Here is a 19,281-nt window from a genome sequence, read left to right on the forward strand (position 1 = left end):
GCAGAGAAGATGCTGAGACAGACAGATAGACAGATAGAGAACAAGAAGAAGCACAGAGTGACAGCAGGGAAGATGCTGAGACAGACAGACAGACAGATAGAGAACAAGAAGAAGCACAGAGTGACAGCAGGGAAGATGCTGAGACAGACAGACAGACAGATAGAGAACAAGAAGAAGCACAGAGTGACAGCAGGGAAGATGCTGACAGACAGACAGACAGACAGACAGACAGATAGAGAAAAAGAAGAAGCACAGAGTGACAGCAGAGAAGATGCTGAGACAGACAGATAGAGAACAAGAAGAAGCACAGAGTGACAGCAGAGACGATGCTGAGACAGACAGACAGACAGATAGAGAACAAGAAGAAGCACAGAGTGACAGCAGAGAAGATGCTGAGACAGACAGATAGAGAACAAGAAGAAGCACAGTGACAGCAGAGAAGATGCTGAGACAGACAGACAGACAGACAGACAGACAGACAGACAGACAGACAGACAGACAGACAGACAGACAGACAGACAGACAGAGAACAAGAAGAAGCACAGAGTGACAGCAGAGAAGATGCTGAGACAGATAGATAGAGAACAAGAAGAAGCACAGAGTGACAGCAGAGATGATGCTGAGACAGACAGACAGACAGACAGACAGACAGACAGACAGACAGACAGAGAACAAGAAGAAGCACAGAGTGACAGCAGAGAAGATGCTGAGAGACAGACAGACAGATAGAGAACAAGAAGAAGCACAGAGTGACAGCAGAGAAGATGCTGAGACACAGACAGACAGACAGACAGACAGACAGACAGACAGACAGACAGACAGACAGACAGACAGACAGAGAACAAGAAGAAGCACAGAGTGACAGCAGAGAAGATGCTGAGACAGACAGACAGACAGATAGAGAACAAAAAAAAGCACAGTGACAGCAGGGAAGATGCTGAGACAGACAGACAGACAGACAGATAGAGAGAGAACAAGAAGAAGCACAGTGACAGCAGCGAAGATGCTGAGACAGACAGACAGACAGATAGAGAACAAGAAGAAGCACAGAGTGACAGCAGGGAAGATGCTGAGACAGACAGACAGACAGACAGATAGAGAACAAGAAGAAGCACAGAGTGACAGCAGAGAAGATGCTGAGACAGACAGACAGACAGAGAACAAGAAGAAGCACAGAGTGACAGCAGAGAAGATGCTGAGACAGACAGACAGCGCCACAGGGAGGCAAACCAAATGGCTAGAGCAGTGACACGGTTATAGAGGAGAGTTTCCATTTTAGTCATTTAACAGATTAGGTTTAAGTGCCTTGCTCAAGGGCACACCGGCAGATTTTTCATCTAGTCAGCTCGGGGATACAAACCAGACAACTTTTGGTTACTGGTGTTTTTGTGTTTACTAAGCTACCTGTTGCCCTAAACAGTGGTGTTTTTGTGTTTGTACATATTGCATTTGTTTTAAACATGAGCTGGTTAAAAAAGAGGATGAGTACCATGTATTGCCTTTCACTGGTACGGTGAAGTGGGCTGGTGTGGATAAAATGCCAGGGCAGGATTCTCGTCCCAGTCTGCCCCTACCTCCATAGCAGCCGACTCCAGCAAAAAATAACATTCTCGTGTCCTGCTGGCGACTAGAGGGAAGAAGCATGGTTTATGAGAGTAGCATAGCGCGCGGAGACCTATCCTCTCTTCCTGCTAGGTTAGCACTGAAGGAAGGATTCCCGTTTATATAAGGCGATAAAAAGTCATGCCGAAGACCATGACCTCTCTCCAGTGCTTAGTTTCTTTCCGCTTTGTCAATGCAGTCGGTGTAGAGTAGCCTACGATGTGGACTTGATAGTGATGCGCAGCCAACAACAACCAAAAAGATGAAATGCTTCTCCCGGTACCTACCTTACCTCTTCAGACCCTCGAGCACCATCCTCTCCTCCAGCTGTCACACCGAAGGTAGGCTACGGACCTGTCATGTTATGTTATTGCATGTGCGCGCGCTTTTCTGTGGGTACTGGGCAACCAGCAGCAGGTTAGGTCAGTTCGGGAGCCATCGTACATGTATTTATAGAGAAGAGGCTGGAGGTTGACTGGGACCAACAGAGCATAACACCCTGCTCTCTGCCGTTTCTTTTTCTAGACGAAACAGCCATAGTCAGATTGAAATTTCAAACCGTGTGAAATCGGGAGATACCGCTGTGGAATTGGCTAGGTTTAATTTGTAGGACCTATATTTACATAATTAATGTATCTGCAGCAGCTTGTGTAAGGTGTAGAAACTTTCAAGACAGAACACAGAACCTTTCTCCCTCAGCCAAAGCTGAACAGAGTAGCACCTCTACTATGGTGGCAATAAACTGCCTGCAACACTGGATGCTGTTCAAAAAGACCAGAGACAAGCATGTGCCATTTCCTCAGTCCAACATGGTGGTCAAGGACAGGTCATCTGACCATGACAACCAAAACAACGTTAATAAGTAAGGCTTCATAAGAGTCAATTCATTAGGCAACAATACACTGACTATACCAAACATTAGAAACACCTTCCTAATATTGAGTTGAACCACCTCAATTCATTTGGACATGGACTCTACAAGGTGTCAAAAGTGTTCCACAGGGATGCTGGTCCATGTTGACTCCAATGCTTCCCACAGTTGTGTCAAGTTGGCTGGATTTCCTTTGGGTTGTGGTGGACCAGGGGTTCCCGAGTAGCACAGCGGTCTAAGACATTTCAACTCAGTGCTAGAGGTGTCACTACCGACCCTGGTTCGGTTCCAGGCTGTATCACAATCGGCCGTGATTTGGAGTCCCATAGGGCGGCGCAAAATTGGCCCAGCATTGTCCGGGTTTGGCCGGGGTAGGCCGTCATTGTAAATAAGAATTTGTTCCTAACTGACTTGCCTAGTTAAATAAAGGTTAAACAATAAAAATACACACAGGAAACTTTTGAGTGTGAAAAACCCAGCAGCGTTGCAGTTCTTGACACAAACTGGTGCGTCTGGCACCTACTACCATACCCCTGTTCAAAGGCACTTAAATCTTTTGTCTTGCCCATTCACCCTCTGAATGGCACACATACACAATCCATGTCTCAATTGTTTCAAGGATTAAAAATCCTTTAACCCATCCTCCCCTTCATCTACACTGATTTGAAGTGGATTTAACAAGTGACATCAATAAGGGATCATAGCTTTCACCTGTATTCACCAGTCTGTGTCATGGAAAGAACAGCTGCTCTTAATGTTTAGTATACTCAGTATATATGTTTAGAATACTCAGTATATATGTTTAGTATACTCAGTATATATGTTTAGTATACTCAGTATATATGTTTAGTATACTCAGTATATATGTTTAGTATACTTAGTATATACAGTATGTTTAGTATACTCAGTATATATGGTAATACAAGGTTCCTGCTTTTACTTTAAACTATTGAAATATTGACGTGATGTGTAGGTTTGACATAAGGCCAACCTCACTAGGCCTATGTCATCTCACTAAGCTTATGTCACCTCACTAGGCCTATGTCATCTCACTAAGCTTATGTCATCTCACTAGGCCTATGTCATCTCACTAAGCTTATGTCACCTCACTAGGCCTATGTCATCTCACTAAGCTTATGTCACCTCACTAGGCCTATGTCGAAACTAGCCTACTGTAAATAATATTTTGTAATTATACAATTGTTGGAATTTGTTTATTGAAATAATATGTCTCATTAACATGTATCCATGTTTGTTATATATTAAAAGTGTCTGATTATTGAATTCGACATTATTACAGCTATTGAATAATACAGAGTGTGGCTCATCAATCTGGTGAGAGTTGCCAGCTATAGGTAGTGTCGCCTGCTCTGCTCTGGCTGCATAGGGACAGGACATGAGGGCCTGCCAAGAGGCAAAAGGCCTCCTGCGGGGACTGGGGCTGAGATCAAATAAAAAAAAGTAGGACAAAACACACATCACGACAAGAGAGACACCACAACACTACATAAAGAGAGACCTAAGACAACAACACAGCATGTTAGCAACACAACATGACAACAACACAGTAGCAACACAACATGGCAGCAGCACAACATGGTAGCAGCACAAACATGGTACAAAAATTATTGGGCATAGACAACAGCGTGGGCAAAAAGGTAGAGACAACAATACATCACGCGAAGCAGCCAACAGTGTCAGTAAGAGTGTTTACAAGAAGAAACTCAAATCAAATCAAATTTTATTGGTCACATACACATGGTTAGCAGATGTTATTGCGAGTGTAGCGAAATGCTTGTGCTTCTAGTTCGGACAGTGCAGCATTATTTAACAAGTAATCTAATAATTCGACAACAACTACCTGATACACACAAATGGAAGTAAAGGAATGAATAAGAATATATAAACCGCTTCATTAGAAAATGTATCGGCGACGTTGTCTCCTCGGTGAGGGTTGGCTGCTTCCCCAATCAAAAGCCCTGGATTAACGTTGAGTTTGACACTGAACTAAAAGACAGGGCTACCGTACACAGAGCTATTGTAGACAACCCTGAGGCTATGGCTGAGGACAGGAATAAGTACAAGAAGTCCCGCTACGACCTCAGCAGTCATCAAACGAGCAAAAGGCCAACCATAGGAATAAGGTGGAATCATATAACACAGGCTCCATCGCCCGCCGCATGTGGCAGGGGCTACAGTCTATTACGGATTACAAAGAAAGACCCAGCCATGATCTGCCCAATTATTCCAATTCAATTTTAAGGGCAAGGGAAACATATGTTTATATTGCCAAAACAAGTGAAATAGATAAACAAAAGTGATTTTAAATAGTTAATAAACAAAAGGTTAAATAAATAAACATAAATATAGGTTCTATTTACAATGGTGTTTGTTCCTCACTAGTTGCCCTTTTCTTGTGGCAACAGGTCACAAATCTTGCTGCTATGATTGCACACTGTGGTATTTCAGCCAATAGATATGGGAGTTTATCAAAATTGGATTTGTTTTCTGTGTAGTCTAAGGGAAATATGTGTCTCTATGGTCATACATTGGGCAGGAGATTAGGAAGTGCAGCTCAGTTTCCACCTAATTCTGTGGGCAGTGAGCACATAGCCTGTCTTCTCTTGAGAGCCAGTTCTGCCTTCGTCAACCTTTCTCAATAGCAAGGCTATGCTCACTGAGTCTGTACATAGTCAAAGATTTCCTTAGTTTTGGGTCAGTCACTGTGGTCAGGTATTCTGCCACTGTGCACTCTCTGTTTAGTGCCAAATAGCATTCTAGTTTGATCTGTTTTTTTGTAAATTCTTTCCAATGTGTCAAGTAATTATCTTTTTCTTTTCTCATGATTTGGTTATCTCTAATTGTGTTGCTTAGGGGGCTCTTCTCCAGGTTACTTTCTCTGAAGGTGATGGCTTTGTTATGGATGGTTTGGGAATCGCTTCCTTTTAGGTGGTTGTAGAATTTAACAGATTTTTTCTGGATTTTGATAATTAGCGGGTATCGGCCTAATTCTGCTCTGCATGCATTATTTGGTGTTTTACGTTGTACACAGAGGATATTTTTGCAGAATTCTGCATGCAGAGTCTCAATTTGGTGTTGGTGTCACGGATCCTTCCGGAACTTTCATTACGCACACCTGTCCCCTATTCCCACGGATTAGTACTTGTATAGTGTGTCCTTTGTTCATCCTGGCGCTGTCCATTATTGTTACAATGTCCGTTGGTGCGTGTGAGTACCTGTGCTGTGTGTTTTGGCTTTCATGCCATTGTGGATTGCACATATAATTACTGGTCTCGTCCCGTGTGTTAATCATTGTGTGCGTGTGTTAATTATTCGAGGTACTCCTCACTCTTTTGTTTGGGTTTCAACCCTGTGTTTTTTGTATAGTGTTTGTTTGGTCTTCGTCCCTGTGCCGTAAATTGGGTACAATAAAAAAAACTATTACACATTCCTGCCCCTGTCTCCCGAATCATTGTTACCAACGTGACAGTTGGTCCCATTTGTGAATTCTTGGTTGGTGAGCGGACCCCAGACCTCATAACCATCAAGGGCAATGGGTTCTGTAACTGATTCAAGTATTTTTAAGCAAGATCTTAATTGGTATGTCACATTTTATATTCCTTTTGATGGCATAGAAGGCCCTTCTTGCCTTGCCTTTCTTTTAGGATACCATCAACCCCACAGACCTTTTTGGGTTGGAGGGTTTTGTATTTTGTCCAGTAGTTAATTCAATGTAATTGGATAATCCAGTGAGTTCTTGCAGTCTTTAATAGTTGGTCCTAAAATTTGTATTTGATCATGTACGTATATGTTTTTGCTGTTTGTTCTTTGTTATAGAGCAAAAAAGATTGGAGAAGTGGTTTATCCATACATCTCCGTTTTGGATAGATAACTGTCACGAACCGGCTCGAAGCCCGTAACAAAAAGGGAGACAACGTGGAGATAAGGAATAACAAAATATATTTATTAACTAAGGTAACCTATATACAAATAAACAATAGTATGTCTGCGTGGAGAGAGTCTCCCAATGAATGTGGAAGAGGTCTATTTATCCTGGGACACCCGGGCCCAGGTGATTCCCATGTCGCTGACGACCCTCCCGGCTCCGCCCACCGGCATCCTAATAAGGAAACAAGAGCAAAGAAAGAGAATACGGCAGACAGAGTGTGAGGGTCGTCACATAACTCTTTGTGTTGTTTGTTTAGTGTTTTCCAATTTTCCCAGAAGTGGTTAGAGTCTATGGATTCTTCAATTACATTGCGTTGATTTCTGACGTGCTGTATTGTTTCACCATTGTGAAGGCGTAGACTCAGGTTTTCTGGGTCTCTATGTTTTTGGTTGGATAGGTTTCTCAATTTCTTTCTTAGGTATTTGCATTCTTCATCAAACCATTTGTCATTGTTGTTCATTTTCTGAGGTCTGCTTGACATTTTTTAGATTTGATAGCGAAGCTGAGAGGTCAAATATACTGTTTAGGTTTTCTACTGCTAAGTTTACAGCTTCACTATTACAGTGAAACATTTTGTCCAGGAAATTGTCTACCAGACAAACTCAATGCATTTTATGCACGCTTTGACAACGACAACATCGTGCTGGGTGTCAGGGCCGTCAGCGGTCCCGAGGATTGGGTGATCTCGCTCTCCGAGGTCGACGTGAGAAAGGTCATTAATCAGGTCAACACCCACAAGGCCGCGGGGCCCAACGATATTCCAGGGCGCGTTCTCAGATCATGCGCAGAACAACTGGCTGGCATATTCACAGTAATTTTCAACCTCTCCTTGTCCCAGTCTGTAATCTCCACATGTTTTAAGATGTCCACCATCATTCCTGTCCTCAAGAACATGCCACATTGACTACCCAACCTGTAGCACTCACTTCTGTAATCATGAAGTGCTTTGAGATAGGGATGCACAATATATCGGTAAGCATATCGGAATCTGCCCATATTAGCTAAAAATGCCAACATCGGCATCGGCTCTATGTATAGTTTAACGCCGATGTGCAAAACCGATGTCAAAGCTGACGTGCATACCTGTATAACGTAGGTAGGTGATGTAATGACGCCACGAAAAATACAGCACTACACGTGCAACACAGCATTCCTAAAATGTCTGCTGTGTGGATCTATTTTGAAGTATCAATGGACGATAACATACGGAACGTTTGTGCAGCTTTTATTTCCCGAGGAGGGGAGAAAGTGAAATCTTTCAGTACCACAAACCTAATGACTCATTTGAAAGTGCATCAGCCCCAGACTTTCAGCGACTAGCGAACAAAAGCAGAAAAAAACTAGGCGCACGCTTCCAACAACTTAACAAGTTCAAGTCGAGCAGTCATTTTGAAAGAGTAAGAACATTTCAGCGAGACAACTCAAAGGCGAAATCTGTTAACGCCAAGATAATTGAATTCATTGCCCTTGACAATCAACCGTGACAATCAACCGTTCTCTTGCTTTTGCTGACTGGTCGAGCGCCTCGAGCCCCGTTACACATTACCAAGTAGTTGCTATTTTTTAGATGTTGCCCTACCGGAGTTACACAGTATTGTTGAAACGCACATCCATGAGCAACTTGCTATGGGTGTCACTGCTATTAGCTTCACGACTGACATTTGGGCCAGCGACGTCAGCCCCATGAGCATGCTGAGTCTGACAGCACAGTGGGTCGACAAGGATTTCCTACTGAGGAAAGCCTTATTGCATGCTCAAGAATGTGCTGGTTCTCATACCACTCCTGCCATTTTAATGGCATTTGAGAACATGTTTGAAACTTGGAAAATCCCCAAGAACAAAGTACATGTTATGCTACGTGATAATGCACGTAACGTGACAAAAGCTTTGGAAGAATGCGGAGTCGCCAGTTTGCCATGCATGGCACGCACGCTTTGACTGGCTGTGAACGAAGGTGTTTTGGCCCAACGCAGCATATCTGACACAGTGGCAACAGGTAGGAAGATAGTGGGTCATTTTAAACGCTCACAGCTAGCATAGAGCCCTGCGTGCAAGCAATACAGGAGCAGCTTGGAGTGAAAACGAAAAGGCTTAAGCAAGGCATTTCCACCAGATGGAACAGTACTTTTTCCATGATGGAGAGCCTGCTGGAACAAAAACGAGTGCTTGGCGTGTACGCAGCCGACAATGAGTTACCTGCAACAATCAGTACAAACCAGTGGACTCTCATTGAAAACATGAACACACTCCTAGCTCCATTCGAACAACTGACTCAAGAATAAAACTCATCAACTGTGTCTGCAGCAGACGTGATACCCTCTGTAATGGCTTTGAAACGCCTGCGCAACACAACTGCCCACACAGACCGTGGGGTTAAAACTTACAAAAGGATTTGAGGCTGTGAACAAGCGATTCGGTGGCATTCTCTCTGAGCCTCTTTACTGTGTCGCCACCATGCTCGATGCTAAGTACAGCTACTTCGATGCAGACAAGAAACAGGGTTTACGTGAAATTTTAGACACAGCTAAACAAGATTAAAATGGACACAGTGACAGTGCGCACCGAGGAAGAGTGGCCACGGTCAGACAGAGCTGAAACTTCACTGTTTGACATGTATGATGAAATCCTGGCTGAGAAAGAAACGACTGAACAAATGAACAAAACAGCAAGTAAGTGAAAGAAATAGGTTTTGATTATGTTTTACTGGTAATGGGGACATACATAAATGCCAACAAAATAACTTTTTGGTCAGTGTGTGTGTGTGTGTGTGTGTTTGTGTGTTTCAACTATTTAACTGTATTAGACTGTACTTAAAAGGCCACTAAAATGTGTAATATCAGTTATCGGGATCAGGTTTTTAAATGTGTTATTATATTTTTTATTATTATTATTTTTACCCCTTTTTCTCCCCAATTTCGTGGTATCCAATTGGTAGTTACAGTCATGTCCCATCGCTGCAACTCCCGTACAGACTTGGGAGAGGCGAAGGTCGAGAGCCGTTCGTTCTCCAAAACACAACCCAGCCAAGCCGCACTACTTCTTGACACAACGCCCGCTTAACCCGGAAGCCAGGCGCACCAATGTGTCGGAGGAAGCACCGTACACTTGGCGACCGTGTCAGCGTGCATTGCGCCCTGCCCGCCACAGGAGTCGCTAGTGCGCGATAGGACAGGAACATCCCTGCCGGCCAAACCCTCCCTTAACCAGGATGACGCTGGGCCAATTGTGTGCCGCTCCATGGGTCTCCCGGTCGCGGCCGGCTGCGACAGAGCCTGGACTCGAACCAGGTTCTCTAGTGGCACAGCTAGCACTGCGATGCAGTGCCTTAGACCACTGCACCACTCGGGAGGCCAGTATCGGGTTTTTTGGCAAGGGAAATATCGGATATCGGTATCGGCAAAAAATGTCATATCGTTGCATCCCTACTTTGAGAGGTTTTGGCACACATTAACTCCAGAAACCCTAGACCCACTCCAGTGTGTATACCGCCCTAACAGATCCATAGATGATGCAATCTCAATTGCACTCCACACTGCCCTCACCCACCCAGATAAGAGGAATACCTATGTGAGAATGCTGTTCATTGACTACAGCTCAGTGTTCAACACCATTGTCCCCTCCAAGCTTGTCACCAAGCTTAGGAGTCTTGGTTTGAACACCTCCCTCTCCAACTAGATCCTGGACTTCCTGACAGTCCGACCCCAGGTGGTGAGGGTAGGCAACATCACTTCCGCCACGCTGACCCTCAACACAGGGGCCCCTCAGGGGTATGTGCTTAGTCCCCTCCTGTACTCCCTGTTCACCCACGACTGCGTGGCCACGCATTGCTCCAACACCATCATCAAGTTTGCTAAAGATGTTGGTACGCCTGATCACCGGCGACGATGAGTCAGCCTACAAGGTGGAGGTCAGTGACCTTGTAGTGTGGTGCCAGAACAACAACCTCTCCCTCAGTGTCAGTAAGATGAAGGAGCTGATCGTGAACCACAGGAAACCATGGGGTGAGCACGCCCCCATCCACATCAACGGGGCTGCAGTGGATCAGGTCAAGAGCTTCAAGTTCCTCAGTGTCCAAATCAGTAAAGACTTAAAATGGTCCAAACACACATGCACAATCGTGAAGAAGGCACGACAGCACCTCTTCCCCCTCAGGAGGTTGAAAAAGTTTGTCATGGGCCCTCAAATCATCAACAAGTTATACAGCTGTACCACTGAGAGCATCTTGACTGGCTGCATCACTGCCTGGTATGGCTATAGCACTGCCCTCGATCACATGGCGCTACAGAGGGTGGTGCGGACATCCCAGTGCATCACTGGGGCTGAGCTCCCTGCCATCCATGACATATATCATGGATTGCAGGCTGTGTGGTAGGAAGGCCCGGAAAATCGTTGAAGACTCCAACCACCCAAGACATAGACTATTCTCTCTACTGCCGCATGGCAAGCGGTACCAGGGCATAAAGTCTGGCACCAACAGGCTCTTGAACAGCTTCTATCCCCAAGTAATAAGACTGATAAATAGGTACATCTACTATCTGAGTTAACCTTGTATCTTTATTGGTCTATGTCTCTATGCACACCCACAGGACCCTACACACACACACACACACACACACACACACACACACACACACACACACACACACACACACACACACACACACACACACACACACACACACACACACACACACACACACACACACACACACACACACACACACACACACACACACACACACACACACACACACACACACACACACACACACACACACACACACACACACACACACACACACACACACACACACACACACACACACACACACACACATTCACTCATCTGCTCACTCACATAATATGCACATACATTTATACTGTATGGTATGGTATTGAACTGACACTGTATTTAATATGGTATTAACTGACTGTGGATATAAACTCAGCAAAAAAAGAATCCAAATAACTTCACAGATCTTCATTGTAAAGGGTTTAACCACTGTTTCCCATGCTTGTTCAATGAACAATAAACAATTAATGAACATGCACCTGTGGAACGGTCGTTAAGGCACTAACAGCTTACAGACGGTAGGCAATTAAGGTCACAGTTATGAAAACGTAGGACACTAAAGAGGCCTTTCTATTGACTCTGAAAAACACCAAAAGAAAGATGCCCAGGGTCTCTGCTCATCTGCGTGAACGTGCCTTAGGCATGCTGCAAGGAGGCATGAGGACTGCAGATGTGGCCAGGGCAATAAATTGCAATGTCCGTACTGTGAGATGCCAAGACAGTGGTACAGGGAGCTGATCGTACTCGCAGTGGCACACCACGTGTAACAACATCTGCACAGGATCGGTACATCCGAACATCACACCTGCGGGACAGGTACAGGATGGCAATAAGAACTGCCCGAGTTACACCAGGATTGCACAATCCCTACATCAGTGCTCACACTGTCCGCAATAGGCTGAGAGAGGCTGGACTGAGGGCTTGTAGGCCTGTTGTAAGGTAGGTTCTTACCAGACATCACCGGCAACAACGTTGCCTATGGGCACAAATCCACCGTTGCTGGACCAGACAGGACTGGCAAAAAGTGCTCTTCACTGACGAATTGCGATTTTGTCTCACCAGGGGTGATGGTCGGATTCGCGTTTATCGTCGAAGGAATGAGCGTTACACCGAAGCCTGTACTCTGGAGCGGGATCGATTTGGAGGTGGAGGGTCCGTCATGGTCTGAGGTCGGTGTGTCACAGCATCATCGGACTTAGCTTGTTGTCATTGCAGGCAATCTCAACGCTGTGCGTTACAGGGAAGATATCCTTCTGCCTCATGTGGTACCCTTTCTGCAGGCTCATCCTGACATAACCCTCCAGCATGACAATGCCACCAGCCATACTGCTCGTTCTGTGCGTGATTTCCTGCAAGACAGGAATGTCAGTGTTCTGCCATGGCCAGCGAAGAGCCCGGATCTCAATCCCATTGAGCACGTCTGGGACCTGTTGGATCGGAGGGTGAGGACTAGGGCCGTTCCCCCCAGAAATGTCTGGGAACTTGCAGGTGCCTTGGTGGAAGAGTGGGGCAACATCTCACAGCAAGAACTGGCAAATCTGGTGCAGTCCACGAGGAGGAGATGCACTGCAGTACTTAATGCAGCTGGTGGCCACACCAGATACTGACTGTTACTTTTGATTTTTACCTCTCTCTACCTTTCTCTACCTTCTCTACCTCTCTCTACCTTCTCTACCTCTCTCTACCTGTCTCTACCTCTCTCTACCTTCTCTACCTTCTCTACCTTCTCTACCTTCTCTTCCTCTTTCAACCTCTAGCAGTTCCCCCTGTTGTCAGCCTGTGTGTTTTGGCCCGCTCTTGTGAGCCAAGATGAGCCACTCTTCAACCTACGGCCAGTGGGTGATGGTGATGTTGGCAGCCTCCACTGGGTCCAGCAGCCCGGCCCCCTGGGTCCAGCAGCCCGGCGCCCACTGGGTCCAGCAGCTCGGCCCCCACTGGGTCCAGCAGCCCAGCCACCACTGGGTCCAGCAGCCCAGCCACCACTGGGTCCAGCAGCCCAGCCCCCTGGGTCCAGCAGCCCAGCCCCCTGGTTCTAGCAGCCCAGCCCCCTGGTTCTAGCAGCCCAGCCCCCTGGTTCCAGCAGCCCAGAACCCTGGTTCTAGCAGCCCAGACCCCTGGGTCCAGCAGCCCAACCTCCCAGGTCTCAGCCGGACATGATGTAACAGAGGGGTAAACACCACGTAGGAGAGCTCTGTGTCACAGATTTGATTTTTGGATTGGGATCTGGCCAAGGGAGACGGGGACACGGAGGGCTGGTGCTTGTAGTTGACAGTCCCACTGAGATAAGCTGATAAGATGAAAGGGATGAGGAAGAGAGGGATGAGAGGGATGAGGAAGAGAGGGATGAGGATGATAGGGATGAGGATGATAGGAATGAGGAAGGATATTAAAGGGATTTTCATCATATAAACTCACACAATAGAGGATAAACAGAGAGTCAGGAGGGATCTGATATATGTATGATCCTATATAAGGTAGAGAGCAGATGGGGAACATACAAGTGGCTGCCATACAGTAAGTGGACATGAAGCCCTGTAGATGCTGTGTTGCACACATATCAATCAAAACATTTGCGTATAATTACATCTCCTAGTTTTAGTTCACTATAAACTAGACTGAAGTGAAGTCTGAGATCAGACTGAGGTCACGCTGAAACTAGCGGAAGAGAGCATGAAGGAGGATAAAATGAGTGAAGAACCAGAGAGAAGAGGAGATGTTGAGACAACACCCTATAATCACACTACACTGTGAGGAGACGGAGAGACAACACCCTATAATCACACTACACTGTGAGGAGACGGAGAGACAACACCCTATAATCACACTACTCTGTGAGGAGACGGAGAGACAACACCCTATAATCACACTACACTGTGAGGAGACGGAGAGACAACACCCTATAATCACACTACTCTGTGAGGAGACGGAGAGACAACACCCTATAATCACACTACTCTGTGAGGAGACGGAGAGACAACACCCTATAATCACACTACTCTGTGATGAGACGGAGAGACAACACCCTATAATCACAATACACTGTGAGGAGACGGAGAGACAACACCCTATAATCACACTACACTGTGAGGATATCCTGGAAGAAGAAGAAACGGAGAGACAACACCCTATAATCACACTACTCTGTGAGGAGACGGAGAGACAACACCCTATAATCACACTACACTGTGAGGAGACGGAGAGACAACACCCTATAATCACACTACACTGTGAAGAGAAGGAGAGACAACACCCTATAATCACACTACTCTGTGAGGAGACGGAGAGGCAACATCCTATAATCACACTACACTGTAAAGAGAAGGAGAGACAACACCCTATAATCACACTACACTGTGAAGAGGAGAGACAACACCCTATAATCACACTACACTGTGAGGAGACGGAGAGGCAACATCCTATAATCACACTACACTGTAAAGAGACGGAGAGACAACACCCTATAATCACACTACACTGTGAAGAGAAGGAGAGGGAAAAACTGCTGTTGAAATAAAGTGTAACTACACACCATGATCGATTGCTTTAGTAGGTGTGAGCGTTGGCTTAATTGTGGGCTTGTTTAAATCAAATAAAATCCAATTTTATTAGTCACATGCGCCGAATACAACAGGTATTACAGTGAAATGCTTACTTACAAGCCCTTAACCAAAAATGCAGTTTTAAAAAATACAGATAAGAATAAGAGATAAAAGTAACAAGTAATTAAGAGCCGCATTAAAATAACAATAGTGAGACTATATACAGGGGGGTACCGATACAGAGTCAATGTGGAGACTATATACAGAGGGGTACCGGTACAGAGTCAATGTGCGGGGGCACCGGTTAGTTGAGGTAGTATGTACATGTAGGTAGAGTTATTAAAGTGACTATTCATAGATGACAACAACAGAGAGTAGCAGCAGTGTAAAAGAGGGGGGGGGGGGGGCAATGCAAATAGTCTGGGTAGCCATTTGATTAGGTGATCAGGAGTCTTATGGCTTGTGGGTAGAAGCTGTTTAGAAGCCTCTTGGACCTAGACTTGGCACTCCGGTACCGCTTGCTGTGTGGTAGCAGAGAGAACAGTCTATGACTAGGGTGGCTGGAGTCTTTGACAATTTTTAGGGCCTTCCTCTGTCACCGCCTGGTATAGAGATCCTGGATGGCAGGAAGCTTGGCCCCAGTGATGTACTGGGCCGTTCGCACTACCCTCTGTAGTGCCTTGCGGTCGGATGCCGAGCAATTGCCATATCAGGCAGTGATGCAACCAGTCAGGATGCTCTTGATGGTGCAGCTGTAGAACCGTGTGAGGATCTGAGGACCCATGCCAACTCTTTTCAGTTTCCTGAGGGGGAATAGGCTTTGTCGTGCCCTCTTCATGACTGTCTTGGTGTGCTTGGACCATGTTAGTTTGTTGGTGATGTGGACACCAAGGAACTTGAAGCTCTCAACCTGCTCCACTGCAGCCCCGTTGATGAGAATGGGGCGTGCTCTGTCCTCTTTTTCCTGTAGTTCACAATCATCTCCTTTGTCTTGATCACGTTGAGAGAGGTCTCTGACCTCCTCCCTATAGGCTGTTTCGTCATTGTCGGTGATCTGGCCTACCACTGTGTCATCGGCAAACTTAATGTGTTGGAGTCGTGCCTGGCCATGCAGTCATGAGTGGAAAGGGAGTACAGGAGGGGACTGAGCACGCACCCCTGAGGGGCCCCTGTGTTGAGGATCAGCGTGGAAGATGTGTTGTTACCTACCCTTACCACCTGGGGGTGGAGCGCCAGGATGTCCAGGATCCATTTTCAGAGGGAGGTGTTTAGTCCCAGGGTCTCCAGCTTATTGATGAGCTTTTGAGGGCACTATGGTGTTGAACGCAGAGCTGTAGTCAATGAATAGCATTCTCACATAGGTGTTCCTTTTGTCCAGGTGGGAAAGGGAAGTGTGGAGTGCAATAGAGATTGTATCATCTGTGGATCTGTTGGGGCAGCATGCAAATTGGAGTGGGTCTAGGGTTTCTGGGATGATGGTGTTGATGTGAGCCATGACCAGCCTTTCAAAGCGCTTCATGGCTGCAGACGTGAGTGCTTCTGGTCGGTAGTAATTTAGGCAGGTTACCTTAGTGTTCTTGGGCACAGGGACTTTAGTGGTCTGCTTAAAACATGTTGGTATTACAGACTCGGACAGGGAGAGTTTGAAAATGTCAGTGAAGACACTTGCCAGTTGATCAGCACATGCTTGCAGTACACGTCCTGGTAATCCGTCTGGCCCTGCGGCCTTGTGAATGTTGACCTGTTTAAAGGTTATACTCACATCGGCTGCGGAGAGCGTGATCATACAGTCTTCCGGAACAGCTGGTGCTCTCATGCATGTTTCAGTGTTATTTGCCTCGAAACGATCATAGAAGTAGTTTAGCTCGTCTGGTAGGATCGTTTCACTGGGCAGCTCTCGGCTGTGCTTCCCTTTGTAGTCTATAATGGTTTTCAAGCCCTGCCACATCCGACGAGCGTCAGAGCCGGTGTTGTACGATTCGATCTTTGTCTTTTGTTGACGCTTTGCCTGTTTGATTGTTTGTCGGAGGGCATAGCAGGATTTCTTATAAGCTTCCGGGTTAGAGTCCCGCTCCTTGAAAGTGGCAGCTCTAGCCTTTAGCTCAGTGCAGATACTGCCTGTAGTCCATGGCTTCTGGTTGGGGTATTTACGTACGGTCACTAATGGGGACGATGTCATTGATGCACTCATTGATGAAGCCAATGACCGATGTGGTGTACTCCTCAATGACATCGGAGGAATCACGGAACATATTCCAGTCTGTGCTAGCAAAACAGTCCTGTAGCTTAGCATCTTCTTCCTCTGACCACTTTTTTATTGCTCTAGTCACAGGTGCTTCCTGCTTTAATTTTTGCTTGTAAGTAGGAATCAGGAGGATAAAATTATGGTCAGATTTGCCAAATAGAGGGCGTGGGAGAGCTTTGTACACATCTCTGTGTGTGGAGTAGAGGTGGTCCAGAGTTTTTATTCCTCTGGTTGCTCATTTAACATGTTGATAGAAATTTGGTTAAATGGATTTAAGTTTTGCTGCATTAAAGTCTACCCTTGTTTTTCTATCTCAGCTCAAGTGTAGAAGTTGTTTTGGTGGAGTGAGTACCATCACATATCAGAGTTTTAGAATATTATTACAATACATTCTGTTCCCCAGAAGATGACCATGAGAAATGTTAGTCAGAGTAGCTAGCTATGATCAGAGAAAAGTTTTGTTTTCATACTGAATGTTTTGCCATTGCAGTCACACAAGGTAGTCATACATTCTGAACCTTTGTTAGTGAGGACCACATAAAAATGATCTATGAAAATGGAGAAAGAATATAATCATTCATCTAAATCTCAGAGAAATAAAAGTGTAAGAGTTCCTTGGTTACAGAAGCACCCTGTCCCAGGGTTCCTTGGTTACAGAAGCACCCTGTGCCAGGGTTCCTTGTTTACAGAAGCACCCTGTCCCAGGGTTCCTTGGTTACAGAAGCACCCTGTGCCAGGGTTCCTTGGTTACAGAAGCACCCTGTCCCAGGGTTCCTTGGTTACAGAAGCACCCTGTGCCAGGGTTCCTTGTTTACAGAAGCACCCTGTCCCAGGGTTCCTTGTTTACAGAAGCACCCTGTGCCAGGGTTCCTTGTTTACAGAAGCACCCTGTCCCAGGGTTCCTTGTTTACAGAAGCACCCTGTGCCAGGATTCCTTGTTAACAGAAGCACCCTGTGCCAGGGTTCCTTGTTTACAGAAGCACCCTGTGCCAGGGTTCCTTGTTTACAGAAGCACCCTGTGCCAGGGTTCCTTGTTTACAGAAGCACCCTGTCCCAGGGTTCCTTGGTTACAGAAGCACCCTGTCCCAGGGTTCCTTGGTTACAGAAGCACCCTGTGCCAGGGTTCCTTGTTTACAGAAGCACCCTGTGCCAGGGTTCCTTGTTTACAGAAGCACCCTGTCCCAGGGTTCCTTGTTTACAGAAGCACCCTGTGCCAGGGTTCCTTGTTAACAGAAGCACCCTGTGCCAGGATTCCTTGTTAACAGAAGCACCCTGTGCCAGGGTTCCTTGTTTACAGAAGCACCCTGTCCCAGGGTTCCTTGTTTACAGAAGCACCCTGTGCCAGGGTTCCTTGTTAACAGAAGCACCCTGTGCCAGGGTTCCTTGTTTACAGAAGCACCCTGTCCCAGGGTTCCTTGGTTACAGAAGCACCCTGTGCCAGGGTTCCTTGTTTACAGAAGCACCCTGTCCCAGGGTTCCTTGGTTACAGAAGCACCCTGTGCCAGGGTTCCTTGGTTACAGAAGCACCCTGTCCCAGGGTTCCTTGTTTACAGAAGCACCCTGTGCCAGGGTTCCTTGGTTACAGAAGCACCCTGTCCCAGGGTTCCTTGGTTACAGAAGCACCCTGTGCCAGGGTTCCTTGGTTACAGAAGCACCCTGATCCAATGATTACTGTGCCAGAGTTTCTGAAATAACAACAGACATTTGGCAAGGTCAGAGATATTGATTTTAGGAAATGAAGAAGGGTATTAGCATATGTGATATAACCAGACTTGTTTTGTGTCTGTGAAAGACGTACAGGGCCCTTGGGAACTGAGCATCAATCAGTTATGTATGTGGTTAGAATATTTACACCAAAGCTTCAGCCAAGTTAATCATGTGAGCCTCTCGACTTCTCATGTCAGCTGAACCCCAGTCCACCATTAAGCTATTAATTTAAACCAAAACTCTATGGTAGGACCCTTATTTGGTTTCTGTGTGCAGAAGCAGCTGTGTGGACTTGTACTTAGTAAATGAGAACACAGAGAAAGCAGAAGGGCACAGGGGTTCAGATCTCTGAGGAGACACTTCACATCAGGAGAAAAGTATTTAATTATATTGGTTTCAATCAATATCTATTTGTGCAGGATGGATGGATGATGTAAAACATGGAGGCAATTTAAGCTGCTCTCGATAATGGAGAGAGAGCCAAGCAACTAGGAATTGATATGAGCTGTTGATCGAAGAGCATGGTTTTGACGTGGTGCCACAGTTCTCAGTTCAGCCTATGGTCCTTGTTGTTATAGTGGTGTGATAAAATATATATATGTATTTTTTTTAATCAAATTGTATTTTTCACATGCGCTGAATACAATAAGTGTAGACTTTACAGTGAAATACTTACTTACGAGCCCTTTCCCACCAATGCAGTTTAAAAAGTATGAAAATTAACAAATAGATCAAATATAATAGTAACACAATAAAATAACACAATAAAATAACAATGACAAGGTTAAATACAGG

The 19,281-nt window shown here is 45.8% G+C and overlaps 1 protein-coding gene across 1 annotated transcript in view; it reads left to right on the top strand.

Moving 5' to 3' along the window:
• The first annotated feature begins 1,638 nt into the window (after positions 1–1,638).
• Positions 1,639–19,281, top strand: part of LOC139537808 (serine/threonine-protein phosphatase 2A 55 kDa regulatory subunit B beta isoform) — a 139,473-nt gene continuing 121,830 nt past the window's right edge. Inside the window, exon 1 of the mRNA XM_071339604.1 lies at positions 1,639–1,943. Within this exon, the coding sequence (XP_071195705.1) occupies positions 1,865–1,943 (79 nt within the window). The 5' untranslated portion in view covers positions 1,639–1,864. The remainder of the gene's footprint in view (positions 1,944–19,281) is intronic.

The sequence above is a fragment of the Salvelinus alpinus genome, chromosome 13 (assembly GCF_045679555.1).
Source record: "Salvelinus alpinus chromosome 13, SLU_Salpinus.1, whole genome shotgun sequence".
Classification (NCBI taxonomy): Eukaryota; Metazoa; Chordata; class Actinopteri; order Salmoniformes; family Salmonidae; genus Salvelinus; species Salvelinus alpinus.